Source organism: Sebastes fasciatus, chromosome 5, assembly GCF_043250625.1.
Source record: "Sebastes fasciatus isolate fSebFas1 chromosome 5, fSebFas1.pri, whole genome shotgun sequence".
NCBI lineage: Eukaryota > Metazoa > Chordata > Actinopteri > Perciformes > Sebastidae > Sebastes > Sebastes fasciatus.
The window spans coordinates 9341340-9357788 of NC_133799.1; the positions used below are offsets into that span (position 1 = coordinate 9341340).

The 16449-nt window shown below is 41.2% G+C and overlaps 1 protein-coding gene across 26 annotated transcripts in view; it reads left to right on the top strand.

Moving 5' to 3' along the window:
* Positions 1 to 16449, top strand: part of dock7 (dedicator of cytokinesis 7) — a 56555-nt gene that overhangs the window by 37034 nt on the left and 3072 nt on the right. For 10 of the 26 annotated variants that reach the window (XM_074634931.1, XM_074634922.1, XM_074634938.1 and 7 more), the window contains 22 exons: positions 111 to 206; positions 332 to 472; positions 1061 to 1174; positions 1886 to 2053; positions 2553 to 2692; positions 3107 to 3276; positions 4534 to 4712; positions 4869 to 5051; positions 5668 to 5827; positions 7177 to 7273; positions 7950 to 7967; positions 8970 to 9066; positions 9204 to 9338; positions 9456 to 9608; positions 10798 to 10956; positions 11047 to 11147; positions 11276 to 11468; positions 11580 to 11723; positions 12067 to 12198; positions 13590 to 13604; positions 16070 to 16195; positions 16323 to 16412. In XM_074634931.1, the coding sequence (XP_074491032.1) occupies positions 111 to 206; positions 332 to 472; positions 1061 to 1174; positions 1886 to 2053; positions 2553 to 2692; positions 3107 to 3276; positions 4534 to 4712; positions 4869 to 5051; positions 5668 to 5827; positions 7177 to 7273; positions 7950 to 7967; positions 8970 to 9066; positions 9204 to 9338; positions 9456 to 9608; positions 10798 to 10956; positions 11047 to 11147; positions 11276 to 11468; positions 11580 to 11723; positions 12067 to 12198; positions 13590 to 13604; positions 16070 to 16195; positions 16323 to 16412 (2811 nt within the window). Of the gene's footprint in view, positions 1 to 110; positions 207 to 331; positions 473 to 1060; positions 1175 to 1885; positions 2054 to 2552; positions 2693 to 3106; positions 3277 to 4533; positions 4713 to 4868; positions 5052 to 5667; positions 5828 to 7176; positions 7274 to 7949; positions 7968 to 8969; positions 9067 to 9203; positions 9339 to 9455; positions 9609 to 10797; positions 10957 to 11046; positions 11148 to 11275; positions 11469 to 11579; positions 11724 to 12066; positions 12199 to 13589; positions 13605 to 16060; positions 16196 to 16322; positions 16413 to 16449 lie in introns of all 26 variants that reach the window. The other 16 variants (XM_074634934.1, XM_074634948.1, XM_074634936.1 and 13 more) reach the window with 7 other exon arrangements.

A 16449-nucleotide genomic window follows, 5' to 3' on the forward strand; every position in this document is an offset into this window, starting at 1 on the left:
GATACTTCTCCTGGTGCCTCACGTTCTCTGTCTGGCTTTGTTGCCTCTCCCTCTCTTTCTCTCCATCTCTACTTCTTTGTCTCCGTTTTCTACTTTCCTGTTCTACTCAGCTCTTCCACGAGGAGTTGGCCCTCCAGTGGGTGGTGAGCAGTGGGAGCGTCAGGGAGGGCGCTCTACAACAGGCCTGGTTTTTCTTTGAACTCATGGTAGGAAACAACATTTTTACCCTTAAAAAAAGCTTTGACGTAGATGGATATGTCTTCTATAGTTCTTATCAGTCATCACCGTGCAGACATTTTCTCACAACAAAATGTCTTGACCTTTACCACAGGTGAAGAGCATTATCCACCACCTGTATTTCACCGAACGCCTAGAGTCACCGAGGAAGAACCGTTTCCCAGAGCGCTTCATGGATGACATTACAGCCCTGGTCAGCACCATCGCTGGCGACATTGTGTCTCGCTTCCAGAAGGTAAGTAACGGCCAGGGGAAGTGTTCCCAATCGGCTCGCAGTTTGTGGAATATCATGGTGGTTTAGAGACTAAGTGCATACAAGGAAAGTCAGGGAATAATGAATTTTACAAATGAGTCATTTCAAAGTTATATTAAATTGATAAACAGATTGTACTGTATTTGACAATTTAGTTTACACTTTATGAAAGCCAAAAGCATACATATTAATGCGGCACAATAAGTTTGAGGCCACAAGGGATGTCCCTTATCATCCTTTTTGTCTGTTTGTTTCATCAGAATCAGAATCAGGTTTATTTTGCCAAGTATATACTGTACATACAAGAAATTTGACTCAGTTTTTTATGCAGCTCTCTCAATGTACTTACACAGATTAGAAATAACAGAATAAAGAATACAATAATGAAAATAAAAATATAATAAAAATCAAATGTCTATCAACAAAGCCAAGTGTTCGGGAGTTGTAAACAATACAAAAGTTGAAGTTGAAGCATTGAAGTTATACAATATAGTGAAGCATATGAACAGTATAATGTTCAAACCGCCAACTCTGGAAACTTTTTAAGATGCACGTGTCTCATCCAATCAGGACCTGGAGTTGGTGGAGAGACTAAACACTAGTCTGGCCTTCTTCCTCAACGACCTGCTGTCAGTCATGGACCGAGGCTTTGTCTTCACCCTCATCAGAGCATACTGGAAACAGGTAAATGTCTTATTTAGATTCACTGAATGTGGGTTTTTTTTCATGATAAAGAATAATACAATTTTAGCAGGATAAGTATGAGTGAAGAGAAAGCAGGCACAGATGGCTGAGTAACATTTAGCTACAAACAGAAGTATGAGTGTTGGAGCCAATATGGGTGTTTTGGGGTTTCTTTTTGAAGGACTAATTTACATTTTGTGGGTATTAGTATTTCCCGCCACAAGGGGGCAGTTAACATGTTGGTGATGGGTCTCGCCACACAATCAAGTATGAAGTAGACACAGGTGGGTAGTCCAAAGTGTGTTTGGAGCGCTGGAGATGAAATGGTTCTTACTGCAAAACTAACACAATAAACGACACAAAACAATAAACTAGATTATGAATATTGCGCTAGTACTAAAGAAATAACAGTCTGCAATGAACAACCACAGCAAGACAGAGGAAGCAAGGATCCTGCCAGATATTGTCCCATTTGTCTCTTTTCTGGTGCTGTTATGAATACCTTTTATGCTGTTCAGTTCGCTGGATATATCGGGCATTTCAGACTTCTTTACAGCACTATTAAGAACTAATTAGTGATATTTCAAGATTTCACTTCTTTTAACAGTACATACTCCAATTCTTTATTTGTAATATTTGTATGTATGTACGCAAATGTTGTAGTATTCTGTAAAAAAATATAAATTAATTTGTACTGTTTCCTCTCTCCAGGTGTCCACAAAGCTTTACGCTCTGCAGAACCCAACCCTGGAGTCTTTGAGGCTTGATTTCTTGAGAATCGTCGCCAGCCATGAACACTACGTCACCCTCAACCTGCCCTGCAGTCTGCTCACCCCGCCTGCCTCGCCTTCCCCCTCTGTGTCTTCAGCAACTTCACAGGTCAGACAAAAAGTGGTGGAGGGAAATTCAAACGCCTGCATGCAAATAGACATGCACCCTGTGATATAGTCCTACACCAACAAAACTAATTGTACAGTGATTTCCCAACTGATCATGGGTGCCACTATACTAGCTGTCATTTCTGTAAACAACTTAAACATCCCCTCCACTCTGTTTTTCTTTTTTTTCGTTTTATGTCCCCTAAAATGTCTGACCTTGATTATACTGACTTGTATCTGTGCAAAGTTTGTCACTAGAGAGGTGTTTTCTAATATCTCTTCTTAAGGGGGAGATGTCTGTGCACTTACCTAAAATCTGAGATTCAAACTTACACCGGGCAAGCTAGATTACGTCACAAATTTGAAAAGCAATCGCTGTCTAATGTGCAAATGCCGACACATATCGATAGGGAAAACCGTCTTCGACACAACACCGAAAAAAAACCATGTAAAATATAATTGGTCTTACTTGTTTGGATGTTCTGTGTTGTTCTCCATAGAGCTCTGGGTTCTCCACACATGTCCAGGACCAAAAGATAGCCAACATGTTTGAGCTGTCTGTCCCCTTCAGAGAGCAACATTTTCTGGCTGGACTGGTACTGTCTGAGCTGTCTGTGATACTGGACCCGGAGAATGAAGGGTTAGTAGGCTTTGGATGCACACTTCCTACACTTATGGAGGTTGTTTTATAAAGAAAGAGTTTATGTCTGAGTGAGGACGAGTTTCATGTCACATTTGTGGGTGTGTGTCATTGCGTCTGTTTATGTGTTTCGTGTGTCTGTGTGTGTCTACCCAATAAACTCTTAGTATCGTAAAGAAAGGAAAGTGCTATTTTCAGGTTAGAGCCTCTGTATCTGTTGGTGAGAGATAAGCGTGTATGCATGCTGACATGCATTCATGTAAGTGAGTTATGGTTATTCAGTATTATCTTAATGCGTTAGGTTCTCTCCCCCATTGTGCTTTTCACACTTCAAATGAAATACCGTATCTCTTTGTGCCTTTCTTCTTGTTTTTTGTTTTTTTAACTTTTGTCTTTTCTACTGTTTCACTGTAGGATGTTTGGCCTACATAAGAAAGTGGTGAGTGTCGTTCATAACCTCCTGTCCAGCCATGACTCTGACCCGCGCTACGCCGATCCGGAGGTCAAGGCCCGAGTCGCCATGCTTTACCTGCCTCTCATCGGCATCGTCATGGAAACACTACCACAGCTCCATGACTTCACAGGTAAAGATTAGGAGCTACTTTGAACTAGGCATGGGACGATATGAAAATTTCATGTCACGATTATTCTGTGATTCACAATACTCTCAGGATAATCATCAAAATATGCTTAAAACTCTTAAAATGGCACTAAAACAAACTGGAGTCACAACAAATATCTTTTATTGCAGCACAGATAAGTTTAATGTGTAGTATTTTGTTTAGCATCTTTATCCTGTTTCACTCACAACTGTTAGATGTCTGATGTCATATCCAACTGTTGGCCTCCCACCGTCCAGTCAGCAGCACTCTTATCAGATTATCCTTAATGAAACAGTTGAGAATGAGGCAATCAGCGTTGTGGTTCAGATCAGAGGATCTCTCTCTTGAGACATAACGTGACAAAACGCCAAATAACCTGAGCTATTCAAACAAATGCAGCTGTAAAGTTGCAATGTGACCTGCAATAGCATCCTTTAGAACTCAGAAGGTTATCATTTGACCTGCAATGGATGTTGCACAATAACAGCTGATCTCTAACCTCAGTTCGTCCCGATTGCATTTCTTTTTCTCTCCTTTAACTCCCCACCCGAGTGAACGTGCCTTTTCTAGACCTGGAGCTTGTATTTAAATGACCCATTCATACATGTTTGAATATTAGCCGTAGGTCCAGAGTCAGTTACGCTCATGTTATAAAGTTTGATCTGAATAAAATGTGTCCTATTCTGTGAGACCGGTTTTTACTTTTTATGCTTCCGCGCCGGCGACAGCCAAGGATGAACTGATTAGAATTTGGTGGTCAAAGGTCAGTGTGACCTCACAAAACTATTTGTTTGGGCCATAATTCAATAATTCATATGCTAATTATGATAATTTCATACAAATAGGATAGAATGATGAAGTGATGACATTTTGGACAGACATGGATATAAACTGCAACTTGACTGGTTGGCGGAGGCATACAACCGCGAGGTGGTAATTCAATTTTAAATAGTAATGAGATCCTATTCAGAACATCCCAATTAGGTTTACATCTACATTTAGTATAAAGGTAACCTTGCTCTACACTTGCTCTGTAGAGAGGGTGCATACTACATAAACAGCAGTTCCTGTCATGTTTCTATATGCGGTGGGATCAGTCTGTGGAGGTTTTCCCAATCAATGATTACTACTCGTTTTGTCTTTCTTGTGTCCTTACATCACACTAAGAACGTACTCCTGTATTTTCTCTAATTCCAGTTAATTGGTTAATTTTCTTTTCTCTCCATTTTGTGTCACTAGAGTCCCATAACCAGTGGGGTCGGCCAGGCTGTCCCCAGGGGACAGCGATGGGCAGCGGTGGAGAAGAGGCAGAGGGAGAGGGGAACAGCATGATCAGCCAGACTGTCGCCATGGCGATAGCAGGCACCTCCACCCCAACCCCAATGTCCCGACCAAGCAGCTTCTTGCTCAACTCGCAGGTAACTCCCTGTGTGTGACAATAATCTGCAATTAATGGAACAGTCCTCCTACTGGTCATTGTAGAACAAACATGAGGCCTTCGTTTCTTATCATTCCGCTTTTGTATTCTTTTTGTTCTCTCCTCCCTGTTGATTCCTCCTGGTCCTTCTCTCCAGGCGAGTCGTCAGCACGGGAGCTTCTCGGCCGAGTCAAGTCGTAGTCTGCTGATCTGTCTGCTGTGGGTGCTGAAGAACGCTGACGAGCTGGTGTTACAGAAGTGGTTCACAGACCTGTCGGTGTCCCAGCTCAACCGCCTGCTGGATCTCCTCTACCTCTGCGTCTCCTGCTTTGAGTACAAGGTAACATCAACAGTGAATGCAGACACTAAGTGATGAGACCGACAGATTAACCACTCTATGGTTGTCAAGGGCACACAGAGGGCTGGGTATGTCGAGTATGCCCGTCTCTTCAGTGTACCGTCTTCTACATTTACGTGCCACAAACAAACACGGAATATTGTAACCAACTAAAAGTTAAGGAAACAAAACAAAATCTATCCAAAACATATCTCAATGAGGTATGCTTTGCTGTGGACTTTTATATGTGCTCTAATATGACTGAGCAAAAATTATTTTAATGCTCAGACAGTATGTTTTCTAATTTGGTTTTAACTTTTCTAAATCTTCTATGCACAATCCTCTTCCATATAGAACCAGCTTCTCTGCAGTTAATATGCTTTGGCGACTGAATGTGGTGATAAAATAGTAAAAGCAGACAACTTGCTGCTATAATCATCTATTTCTTTCTGTGATATTTCCCTTTCTGCTATGCTATCTGGTTGCCATTTTACTTTTCTGTGCTTGCACATTTGCTTTTATGCTTCTAACCTGCTTTGCTTGCTGAGTGCTGTGCTGCAAATAACTTCCCCGCTGTCTTCTCTGTCCGTCCACTCATCCTCTGCCTCATGGATACAAGGCCCATGTTGTGTTCACCATGCAGGGGAAGAAGGCGTTTGAGCGGATGAACAGCCTGACCTTTAAGAAGTCCAAAGACATGAAGGCCAAGCTGGAGGAGGCCATACTGGGCAGCATCGGGGCCAGACAGGAGATGGTGCGACGCAGCCGCGGACAGCTAGGTGGGGTAACAAAAAAACAAACAAACAATGACTGTCCAGCTTACTTTTGAAGGAAGTTCTTGGTATTAGATGGCAGTCTGGAAAATATCTGAGGCACTCTGATCGTGTGTTAAAAATCTTTTATTAAATTATGGATGACCACCAACGCATTTCAACAGGGTGTGAAGTGTAATGATAACTTGGGTGTTCAAATTTTTTAAAAATCATCAAGGGGTCATGTGACTCAGGTCAGGCGTAGCGCACTCGCCAGCCGGCCATGACACTCACAGAGCAGTGGCGAGGAAAAGAGCTGCCTCTGACGGGGCAGAGAGACACCTGCTGAGACAACATGACCCTTTTTAACATTACTCTAATACTTGTAGGGATATCATTCCACTGTTTTGTTGCTGTAACTGGAAAAGCAGTTTGAGTAACGTAAATTTTGTCGAGCAATGTTTTATATTTACCGTCTCCCCTCGTTGATGATCCCGTTTGTCTTATTTCACTATGAGCTCTTGGAATAAATTGTTTAAACCATGCAGTATCTTATAAAGTAAACAAACGTAACATAAACAACAAAATCAAAGTTGTATTTTTCGATAAATTGCTATAGTGGTACGAGTTTGTTTTATTTGTCCAGTGCTTTACTGCAAAATACATCGCTTTGACCGGTGCATACTACTCAGGAACGCAATATGCAGTATGTCCTGTATACTGCATACTGCGTTCGTCAGTAGTATGTAGTAGGCGGTTTCGAATACAGCCGTGGTTTCAATTTGCTAGCACTCTCATGGGAGTCATGCGACTCAGGTCACATGACCCCTTGATCAGTGTTTTTTAAATGTGAACACCTGTCCTCACTTCACTCCCTGATGAAGACTTGTTGAGTCGAAACGCGTTGGTGGTCATCCATGATTTGATTTAAAAAGGATTTTTAACTCACGATCAGAGTGCCTCGGTCGTTTTCCAGACTGCCATCTAATACCAAGGACTTCCTTTAAAAGTAAGCTGGACAGTCATTGTTTTTTATTTATATTTAGTACTCGCCCTATCCTGGAAGAGCCCCTGTTTTTTTTTTTTTACAACATTACCAACACAGAGTTACTTGAACCATTGCAGCACTCCCTATTTTTTCTTCATTATCTATGATGTGGGGTAACACATAGTACGTGAGAGAGATACTTGCTAAACAAGGAGGATATTGTGTAACTTAAAGACACACACACACACACACACATACTGCAGTGCCCTTTTAATAGTACTCTAGATCCAACTACAGGCATTCAGCCAAAGTCAGCCACGTTTCACTGTGTACACATACCTTCTTTCACCACCAATAAAAAGTACACTATTCTTTCTCCACCATTTAGAGCGGAGTCCATCTGGCAGCGCTTTTGGCAGTCAGGAGAACCTTCGATGGAGGAAGGACATGACCCACTGGAGACAAAACAGCGAAAAGATGGACAAGTACGCTCTTTCAAACACTTAATCCACTTTTCCAGATACAGATACTCCCAAGACACCCCAAGCTGATTATTCACTGAACAGTATCTTGTTCTCTGAAGGAACACACACATCATTAAAGGATTAAAGGGTCACAAAGGATGTATACAACATAATCCATACATATTGATGAAAATGTCCATCTCCACTGTAAATCTAAGTAGAATCAGTCATTGAGAAGCATAAACTCAATTAAAAGTGTGAAATTGATCATCCTTTAATCCTCTTATCAGGATATCACTGCAAAGTCCATCTAGTACAAACTACTACACACAAACCATCAAAAGCTGTGCCAAAGCCTATTCAATGATCATTGTTATTTTCCATATGTTTTATGTTTTCCATATGGATTTACATAGGAACAGAATCAGACTTATTTAAAGTGTGATTACCGAATGTTATATTTTCCCTGTTTGCCAAGCAGCTGCAGATATCTGTGTTGCATGCAGTCTTTTAAAAAAACAAAAAAACTACAGTTTTGTATCTTTTGTCACTATTTTGTTAATTAGTGACAAAAGATACAACGCTATGCTTTTTTTGTTTTGACATTTTATTTTTCTCTCTGTTCTTGTTGTGAATTCAGCTCCAGCCTTTCTGTTAATTTCCATTTGTTCTCTCACGTTGCTGTGTGTTTATGTAGGAGTCACAGATCAGTCAGGTATTGTATGGTCCACATTTGCTGTGTGCTCCTTTTTGAATTCCCCCTCTGCTTTAGTTCCTCATGTATGGTACATTCACATGCGTATGGGCTGTTAGGCAGTTGCAATGGACACAAAAGAATATATTAGTTTGCATAAGATGTCTTTCTGAAGTCATGATGTCCGAAGTTAATTATTCTAGCCACTGATGCACCCATGTTGTGATTCATTTCTTCTCCATTTTGACTTCCTAAGTTCACATATGCACATGAATGCACCAACAGAGACCCCTTGAACTCCCCTCATCCCATCGTTCCCTCTGTCCTGGTAACAGTGTCTGTCTCAGGGTTGGTAGTGGTTGCAGTGGGTCTGCTTTGCTTTTTAACCAGTGTGCTTCTTGTTTTGGGGTTCTGACTCGTGTGTTTCCCTGGTTGCTGCTGCAGCAAAAAAACAAGACAAATGTAGCAATCGGTCTTGTTTTTCTTGGATTCTTTGTTTGTTCTTTTGAAAAATACAAAAGTCAGATGCATTACGACTAAAAGCCAGTCCTGTTAGAGTTTCATATCCTCAAACATGTAGATATGCAACATTTAGCCCCAGTGTTCCACCTGTAGACCAGGAATAGATTACTTGGCTGTTCTTATTTAATAATGAAGAACAGCCTCCTTAATGCCTTCAAACATCTTGAAACTAACTGTTTACATGTTTCTGTAGATCATTTGAATAGCTTGAGGTCTGTGCCATGCAGGTTAAGGGACATCTTGCAGCTTAAAAATAATTTAAGTACAGATAGACAAACTTATTATTATTAACTGTGTGCTGTGTTGTTTTATGAAGTTGTCATATTTCATCAAAGTTTATGAAAGCAAGACAATTTCTTTCACACAAAGATTCCTGCATTGTTCATAACTAATGTGGTGACTGGACGCTTATGCAACATTCAAGGGTGTACATCATCAACATCGCAATTTTGGGAGTTGGTAATGGTTTTGTGACGGTGTTTTCTGGTTTCTTGATTGTAGGACCAGAGCAGAGCTGGAACATGAAGCGCTTATTGACGGCAACCTCGCGACGGAGGCCAACATAATTATTCTTGATACTTTGGAGATCATTGTACAGGTATGCAAGTGAACCGGACTTTCAACATGCAGAATGCTAACATGCACGGGTGTACTCAGAAATGCTGACATGAAGACACTTAAGCGTACATAAACCCAGACTTGCTCTTATAACACCGCATATCACTCTCCCTTCAGACGGTTTCAGTGACAGAGTCCAAGGAGAGTATCCTGGGTGGGGTGCTGAAGGTGTTGCTCCACAGCATGGCCTGCAACCAGAGCGCCCTCTACCTCCAGCATTGTTTTGCCACACAGAGAGCGCTGGTGTCTAAGGTTAGACTCTTTCTTTTTTTATTAAAGTGCTTAATTTCATGTAATTCTTGCAATTTCCATCAGGACTTGATACTTGTATTGTGTCAATATGGGTGTTTTTTCTCTCTGCCTGTGTAGTTTCCTGAGCTGCTGTTCGAGGAGGAAACGGAGCAGTGTGCTGACCTGTGTTTGCGATTGTTGAGGAGCTGCAGCAGCAGCATAAGTACCATCAGGGCCCACGCCAGCGCCTCCCTCTACCTCCTCATGAGGCAAAACTTTGAGATCGGCAACGTGAGTACAACTAAAAAAAACAAGATTAACAATCCAAAATGCTTTTATTAGTTTGAAAGCTACGCTCCAGGGGGTCTTTAACATTTACAACCCATCATCCCAGATTCAGGAACAAATGTTGCGATCTAGTGAAGGTTAAAAATACCATCGCCTGTACCACACATGCCTCAAGAAATGACATTTAATTGAATCTCAAGTCTTGTGAAGTCATGTGCTTTGCAAGCATTTCTTATTGAGAGAAAAAGGTTGTTAAAATTATCTGATTACTTTAGCAAAAGCACTGCTATTATCACTTCTGTCAAGGAGGTCATGTTTTTGTTTCGGTTTGGCCAAGGAAGAATAATATAATAATATTTTGGAGCGGATCTGATTCATTGGGTGGATACTCATTATTTTTCACTTTCATTAACAATGTGAGATATGGCATAGCCTTGGCGGAGGTCTGCGCTCTCCGAGTGCCCTTCCAGTAATTAAATCAATTATTATGAGGAACTAAATTACATCTGTTTGGCCAGTTCTCAGCTTTGTTCTCGTATTGATTTATTCCTATTTTTCTTTCACTTTACATTACTCAATTTAGTACAAAACAAAACATTGCAATGAGCCGTCCGATTTAGGCCCAATCACCGGTGATTGCATCATTTCCTTTGTTATAGTACAGGCAGACTTTTCACACACAGACCTTTTGAAAATGACTTCCAAGCAAGAAGGGACATCCTCTCTGCAGAGTGCTTCCTTCACAGTCCATCTCTGTCACACAAGCGTCAGTAGCCACTGTCACAGCCCGCCTCTAGAACTGTGATTAAAAATGGGAGACACACGGGTATACTTAACAAATAAAGTGATTTATTCACCAAAAGTAGTCAAAATAGAGCAAAAACAAATGTATAGGAGGAATCTGTAAAGTCAGTAGTGTAGGGAATGGATGTGTGAAAACGTGCTGCATGGATGCTGTTCTGTAAAAACAAGGAAAAGAAACAGCGGTATGGTGTGACAGGAGATCTGCCAACCACAGACTGATGCATGCTCAGGCTTTTATGCACGGAGCACACCGGGCCCAGGTCTGCAGCCCTGGAGAGAGAAAGCACAGACACAGCAGAGGATCCAAACACAGAGAGGGGCCGTCACACCACCCATGACAAAATATTATTTGTTCAAACCTTTCTTCTTTTTGTGGTTGCACTTTCAGAACTTCGCAAGAGTGAAGATGCAAGTGACCATGTCTCTTTCTTCGCTGGTGGGAACGTCTCAGAATTTCAACGAGGAGTTTCTGCGTCGCTCTCTAAAGACCATTCTCACCTACGCAGAGGAGGACCTGGAGCTGAGGGAGACCACGTTCCCAGACCAGGTACTGGTTTATCTATCAAATTGTGTAGTTGAGTCTGATAAAAGATTGTGGAAGCAGATACTCAAGGTCTCCATTCTTTTTTTTTCCCAGGTCCAGGACCTTGTGTTTAACCTGCACATGATCCTGTCCGACACAGTGAAGATGAAGGAGCACCAGGAAGATCCTGAGATGCTGATAGATCTCATGTACAGGTACAGAGTACACGCTAACCCCTTTTTGATCACTTACAAATGTATTTCTGCACTGTGATCATCATCCTTTTGTTGTTTATGTGCTTTCATGTGTGTGTGTGTCTGTCTTTGATTTTTCATGTGTCCAGGATTGCAAAGGGTTACCAGACGTCACCAGACCTGCGGCTGACGTGGCTTCAGAACATGGCTGGAAAACATTCAGAGAGGAACAACCACGCCGAGGCGGCTCAGTGTTTGGTGCACAGTGCTGCTCTGGTCGCAGAGTACCTGAGCATGCTGGAGGACCGCAAGTACCTGCCTGTAGGCTGTGTCACCTTCCAGGTAAGGAGGCACTGGATACATGTAGTGTGCTTGCACACGCCTGGCAATAGAAACGTCTGCTGATGTTTGTGCTTGTGTTGTTTTTCTTGTGTTTGTTCACGTGTACTCCAGAATATTTCCTCCAACGTGCTGGAGGAATCTGCTGTCTCTGATGATGTGGTGTCACCAGATGAGGAGGGCATTTGTTCAGGGAAATACTTCACTGAGATCGGCCTTGTGGGACTCCTGGAGCAGGCTGCTGCCTCTTTCTCCATGGTGAGAAGGCTGGATGGGTGGTTAGATGAATGGATGTTGACATGCATGCAAAAGATTTAGTCAGGGATTTTAAAACTCTTTCTCTCACCAAACAAATGAACGCATTTTACTATGAGTCGTTGCATTCAGCTGTGTATTCTTCCTAAATCCTATTATCAGAAGATCTGTAAACAAAGAGTAATGAACAAATCAAAGGCTGTAGTCAGATGTCGGTGTAACTTTTCCAGTGATCCTGATTCAGGCCTTTTAAGTCTCTGTAAATCTATAAATTCAGGCTGAGGTGTTGGTATTTTTTAGATGACTGATTGTACCATTCTAACATTTGTCTCGATCTCCCTTCCAGGCGGGCATGTATGAGGCAGTAAACGAAGTGTACAAGGTACTGATCCCTGTCCATGAAGCCAACAGGGACGCAAAGAAGCTAGCCACCATTCATGGTAAACTACAGGAAGCCTTTGGCAAAATAGTACATCAGGTAAACACACACACACACACACACACACACACACACACACACACACACACACACACACACACACACACGCACAGTGTAGATATCCTCTTCCTCACTAGGCTCCAGCAGCTTGAGGTGCGAAGCTGACACTGAATTTATACAAGAACCAAATCTCTGTGTGACCCAGATTTGATTTTGTTTAACTTCCATTGTCGGTCTCTTGCTATGAAAAGATCACATCTGGGTTACATGAGGTTAGAAATGATTTTGTTCCTGTGTAAATTCAGTAATATGGATCAAGTGTTAAAATAGAATAGATCATCACTCAGTATGAAAGCCCCAAAACCTCACTGACACGGTCACTTGAATGTTTTGCACAGGGGCACTTTCGTCACGTGTATTACATCTGTCACATTTATGGGGCGGTGTAGAGGGGTTAAGTTTCTTCCAGCAGGATTTCATAATAGAGAAATGCGACAAAACCAAGGTCGGGCCACAATGAGCAACTTGTTTCATCTACTTTGCCTCAGAATACTTTGCATTCTTCACAGTCTTCACACAAATAATGCAGTAGCAACACCAACTGGAACTACCCTGGAGATGTAGTGGTGTTGCCTAGCCTTCACACACACACAGCTCTGCATGGTTTTTTATTTGGCATTTTATTTCCAGTGTGTTTTTTTATATATATATATATATAATTTGTCAGATACCTTGCATGCTTTTATTATATTTGGGAAGTATGAAACTGGATGCATGAGGTGGGAAGAGACTCCTGTTGTGGTTTTTCTTAAAGGCCAGTTGTGTGACTCAAAATGAGGATGTCAAGTTAACGGTGTGGGCAAAGTCACAGTCGTCTGGTGTGCAGAGCGACTGATCTCACAAAGACAAAACGCTTTTTTGTGACAGAAAATTATTCTTTATCATACTAAAAATGTACTTAAATTGAAATTATCCTTCATTATAAGGTAGGGCTGGACAATATGATAATATATATCATCAAAATTATATCAAAATATCTATTGTATGTATTTTTCTATGTTTTTATTGCCATATAGGCTAGGCTTATATTTATTTCTTCTCTATAATTTCACTTAAAACTGTTATGTTCATTTTGCACTCAAGTTCTTAAATGAGAAAATACTCAGTACTTTTCATTTGTCAAGTATTTAATTGCCACAGGAGTATACGAATATAGACTATTTATTAATTGAATTACCAGAAAACCTGCTATATCGTGATTATATATTGTTGTAAAGATATGAAATGACCCATGACCTTGTGATACATTTTGGCCATAACGCCCAGCCCTAATATAAGGATATGTTTTTTTGTATTTTTGTCGGAGGTCAGTTGTGGGAGGGTGTTTGTGTGTTGTCGTTCACTTGTCCTGTATTCTCTTTGTCACACAGAGTACTGGCTGGGAGGTAGGTGGCTAAACGGTTCCTGCTTGGCCCTGCTCGTGTTGTTTATCTTTTCGTATTATCTTTTATTTACTCATCTTTTTTATTTGCTAGCCGTGGGCATTCTGTTGCTCTCTTTGCTTTGTGACATACAGCCAATCCATTAACATCTGCAGACAATGTCAACTGTCTGCCCCCCTGTCTGGGGACCCTTGCTGTATAAGCAGCAACACCCCTCATCGTTTTCCTCTCTCCTTCCTCCTCTTCATGTGCAAGAGGAGCTTTGTTTTGATAACGTGACCGTGTTGGCAGGCTGTGCATGGGAGCCACAGTGTGTGACTCAAGTCTCTATTCACCTGCACAATACCGCACTCTCCCTGTCTTCATCTGTCTGTCTGCTGGTGCGTCAGTCAGAACACACTCATTGACTGACACCATCTGCTGTCACACTTCATCTCATCTTCAACCACAGGGCTCGATTTCAGTGCACTGTTTTTACGCGAAGGGTATCTGTTAGCCCCGCTGCTCTAGCCTATGGTCATTCTTTCCACACACATTGAAATGAGCCGTTTAAAACACAAAGTGGTGCCGACTTGCATCGGGTCGAACCTGGAGGCAGTCAGGTTTTTTTTCCAAGAGGGCTCCAACTCACAGTAATCTCAGGATTACTTGATTTATCCCTTTTGATTTTGATTAGTTCTTATTCTTGCCCTTTCTTTTAATAGTTCAAACTAAATCGACCCCTGATTTTTTTCTTCTTTTCTTTTCATCCATTCTGTTCTTGTGTTAACAGTATTAACCTGAGTTTTCATGGTTTGTTGCATGAAATGAACGGAGCACTCTGTGTTCGTTTTGGAAATGCACTGAGAGTGCATGTTGTGTTTTTCTGACAGTTGTGGATCTTTATTTTCTCACTTTATTTTTCCTTTTTTTTTCTTCATAACTGTCTGCCTTTGCATGGTCTGGATCCTCCACAATGACTTTTTGTGCTTTCTCAAAATCAATGGAGATATTTTTGCTGTTGTGTGTCAGTTTGTGTTGTTTTTTGAAATTCTCTGGAGGAACCCAATCCTCATTAAAATTTGTTCTGTTTTCTCCTTTTTGATTTCCCTGGTTGCCGACCCTTCCTTCCCACTTTACTTAATTGTGTCTTTTGGTAAGTTCCTTTGTTTTCAGGGCCTCTTTAATTTCTTTTTGAATGACCAGTTGCAGTAGAAACAGAAGATTTTAAGATTTGCCTCAAGCTTGCAGTTACCAAGAGGGTTTATTAAATTATCTTTTACTAGAAGTCAAATGACAAACTTGTCCACAGCTTCTCCCTTTCTTTTGTTAGACACACTCGTTCACCCACACCTGTATCAGACCTGCTGTGTACTTAAATGTGAAGTTGCTTTCCGGATGTTTGTGCAGAACAAAATTCTGAGTTTCTGGATTTGATGGCCATTTTTCCCGCCACCGAACATCACAGATTGGTTGAGTTTAGGCATCAGTTTGAATGTTCATTTTTGTTCTGCAGAGACTCTTTTCTCAAAGTTTCTTTTGTTCTCTGCTCATTACTCTTGTGGCTGATTTATGCCATCTTTTAGCAAACTTTTGTTGTTTTTAGCTTGGCCTATTTTTCTCAAGGCAGGCAAAACGCAGACAGAAAATATGTACATACATGCTGGGCAAAAAGAAGGAAGTTGAAGTTGATTATAATTTATTGAACAATATTCTTATTTATGAGTATCTATTAGACGTGATCATGACGTGAATATTCTGCTGACTGGTAAATGGATATCTTAAAAGAGGTTGTTGATTCTTTTCAACCTTTTTCCCTGAGGTGAAACACTGCAGCTGCCTGTCCTACTTTACAATTTAGAGGTGGAAAAGTTGTTGAAAAAGCTCTTAAAAAATAGTGGATGCAAATATGTCATACCTGCTTATTACTGTGGTTACATTGACTAAATGTGTGGATGATAATCTGGAGGTTGCTGTCCTCCTCTCGGGTTGCTGTCTATCGGACACTGGCATCCATAGAAACCACTTATATACACTTGTTTAGGCTGCAACAAATTTGCACAAAGTTCACTTATAACATGAGAAAATGCTTTTACTTCAAGTATTATCAATGTTAGAGATATGTTTGCAGATCGCCGTGTAGATGATGAAACTGCTTAGCTGTCATTTCTTTGAACTACAACCTTTTTCCTTTTCTTAACAACTGTGAACTGATGTCTGCCATCGTTGGACGGACTCCTCATCAGAATATAAAGCAAAATAAGAGCCTTCATTTGGTTGCAAATTCTTACTGGTCCACAGTTAATTACGATATGTACCAACAGTGATCAGCATAAAAAGCTCACCGTTGTGAGAGTTGGACTATGTCTTATACATCTAATTTTTTAATTTTGACAGTCTGGAGCAAAATAAACACGTTCTTATATAAATTGAATTCCTATTCTTGCTCAGCGCTAACATTTATCTCCCTCTGCTCGCAGGATGGAAAGAGGATGTTTGGTACGTACTTCAGAGTCGGAATTTACGGTTCTAAATTCGGCGACTTAGACGAGCAGGAGTTTGTGTACAAAGAGCCTGCCATCACGAAGCTGGCGGAAATCTCTCACAGGCTAGAGGTAAATACCAACATGAAGCTTCTCCATTCTCCTGTAACACCGTGATATTTAAATTTCTTCTTTGCCGTGTGTGCTTTTAGTACTTCTGCTAAGAACTAACGAGGCTCTGTGTTGCGTTTCTTCTCAGGGTTTCTACGGGGAGCGATTTGGAGAGGAGCAGGTAGAAGTCATTAAGGACTCCAACCCAGTGGACAAGTGCAAGTTGGACCCAAATAAGGTCGGTGTCGTTAGGCATAGTGTACATTCACACATGT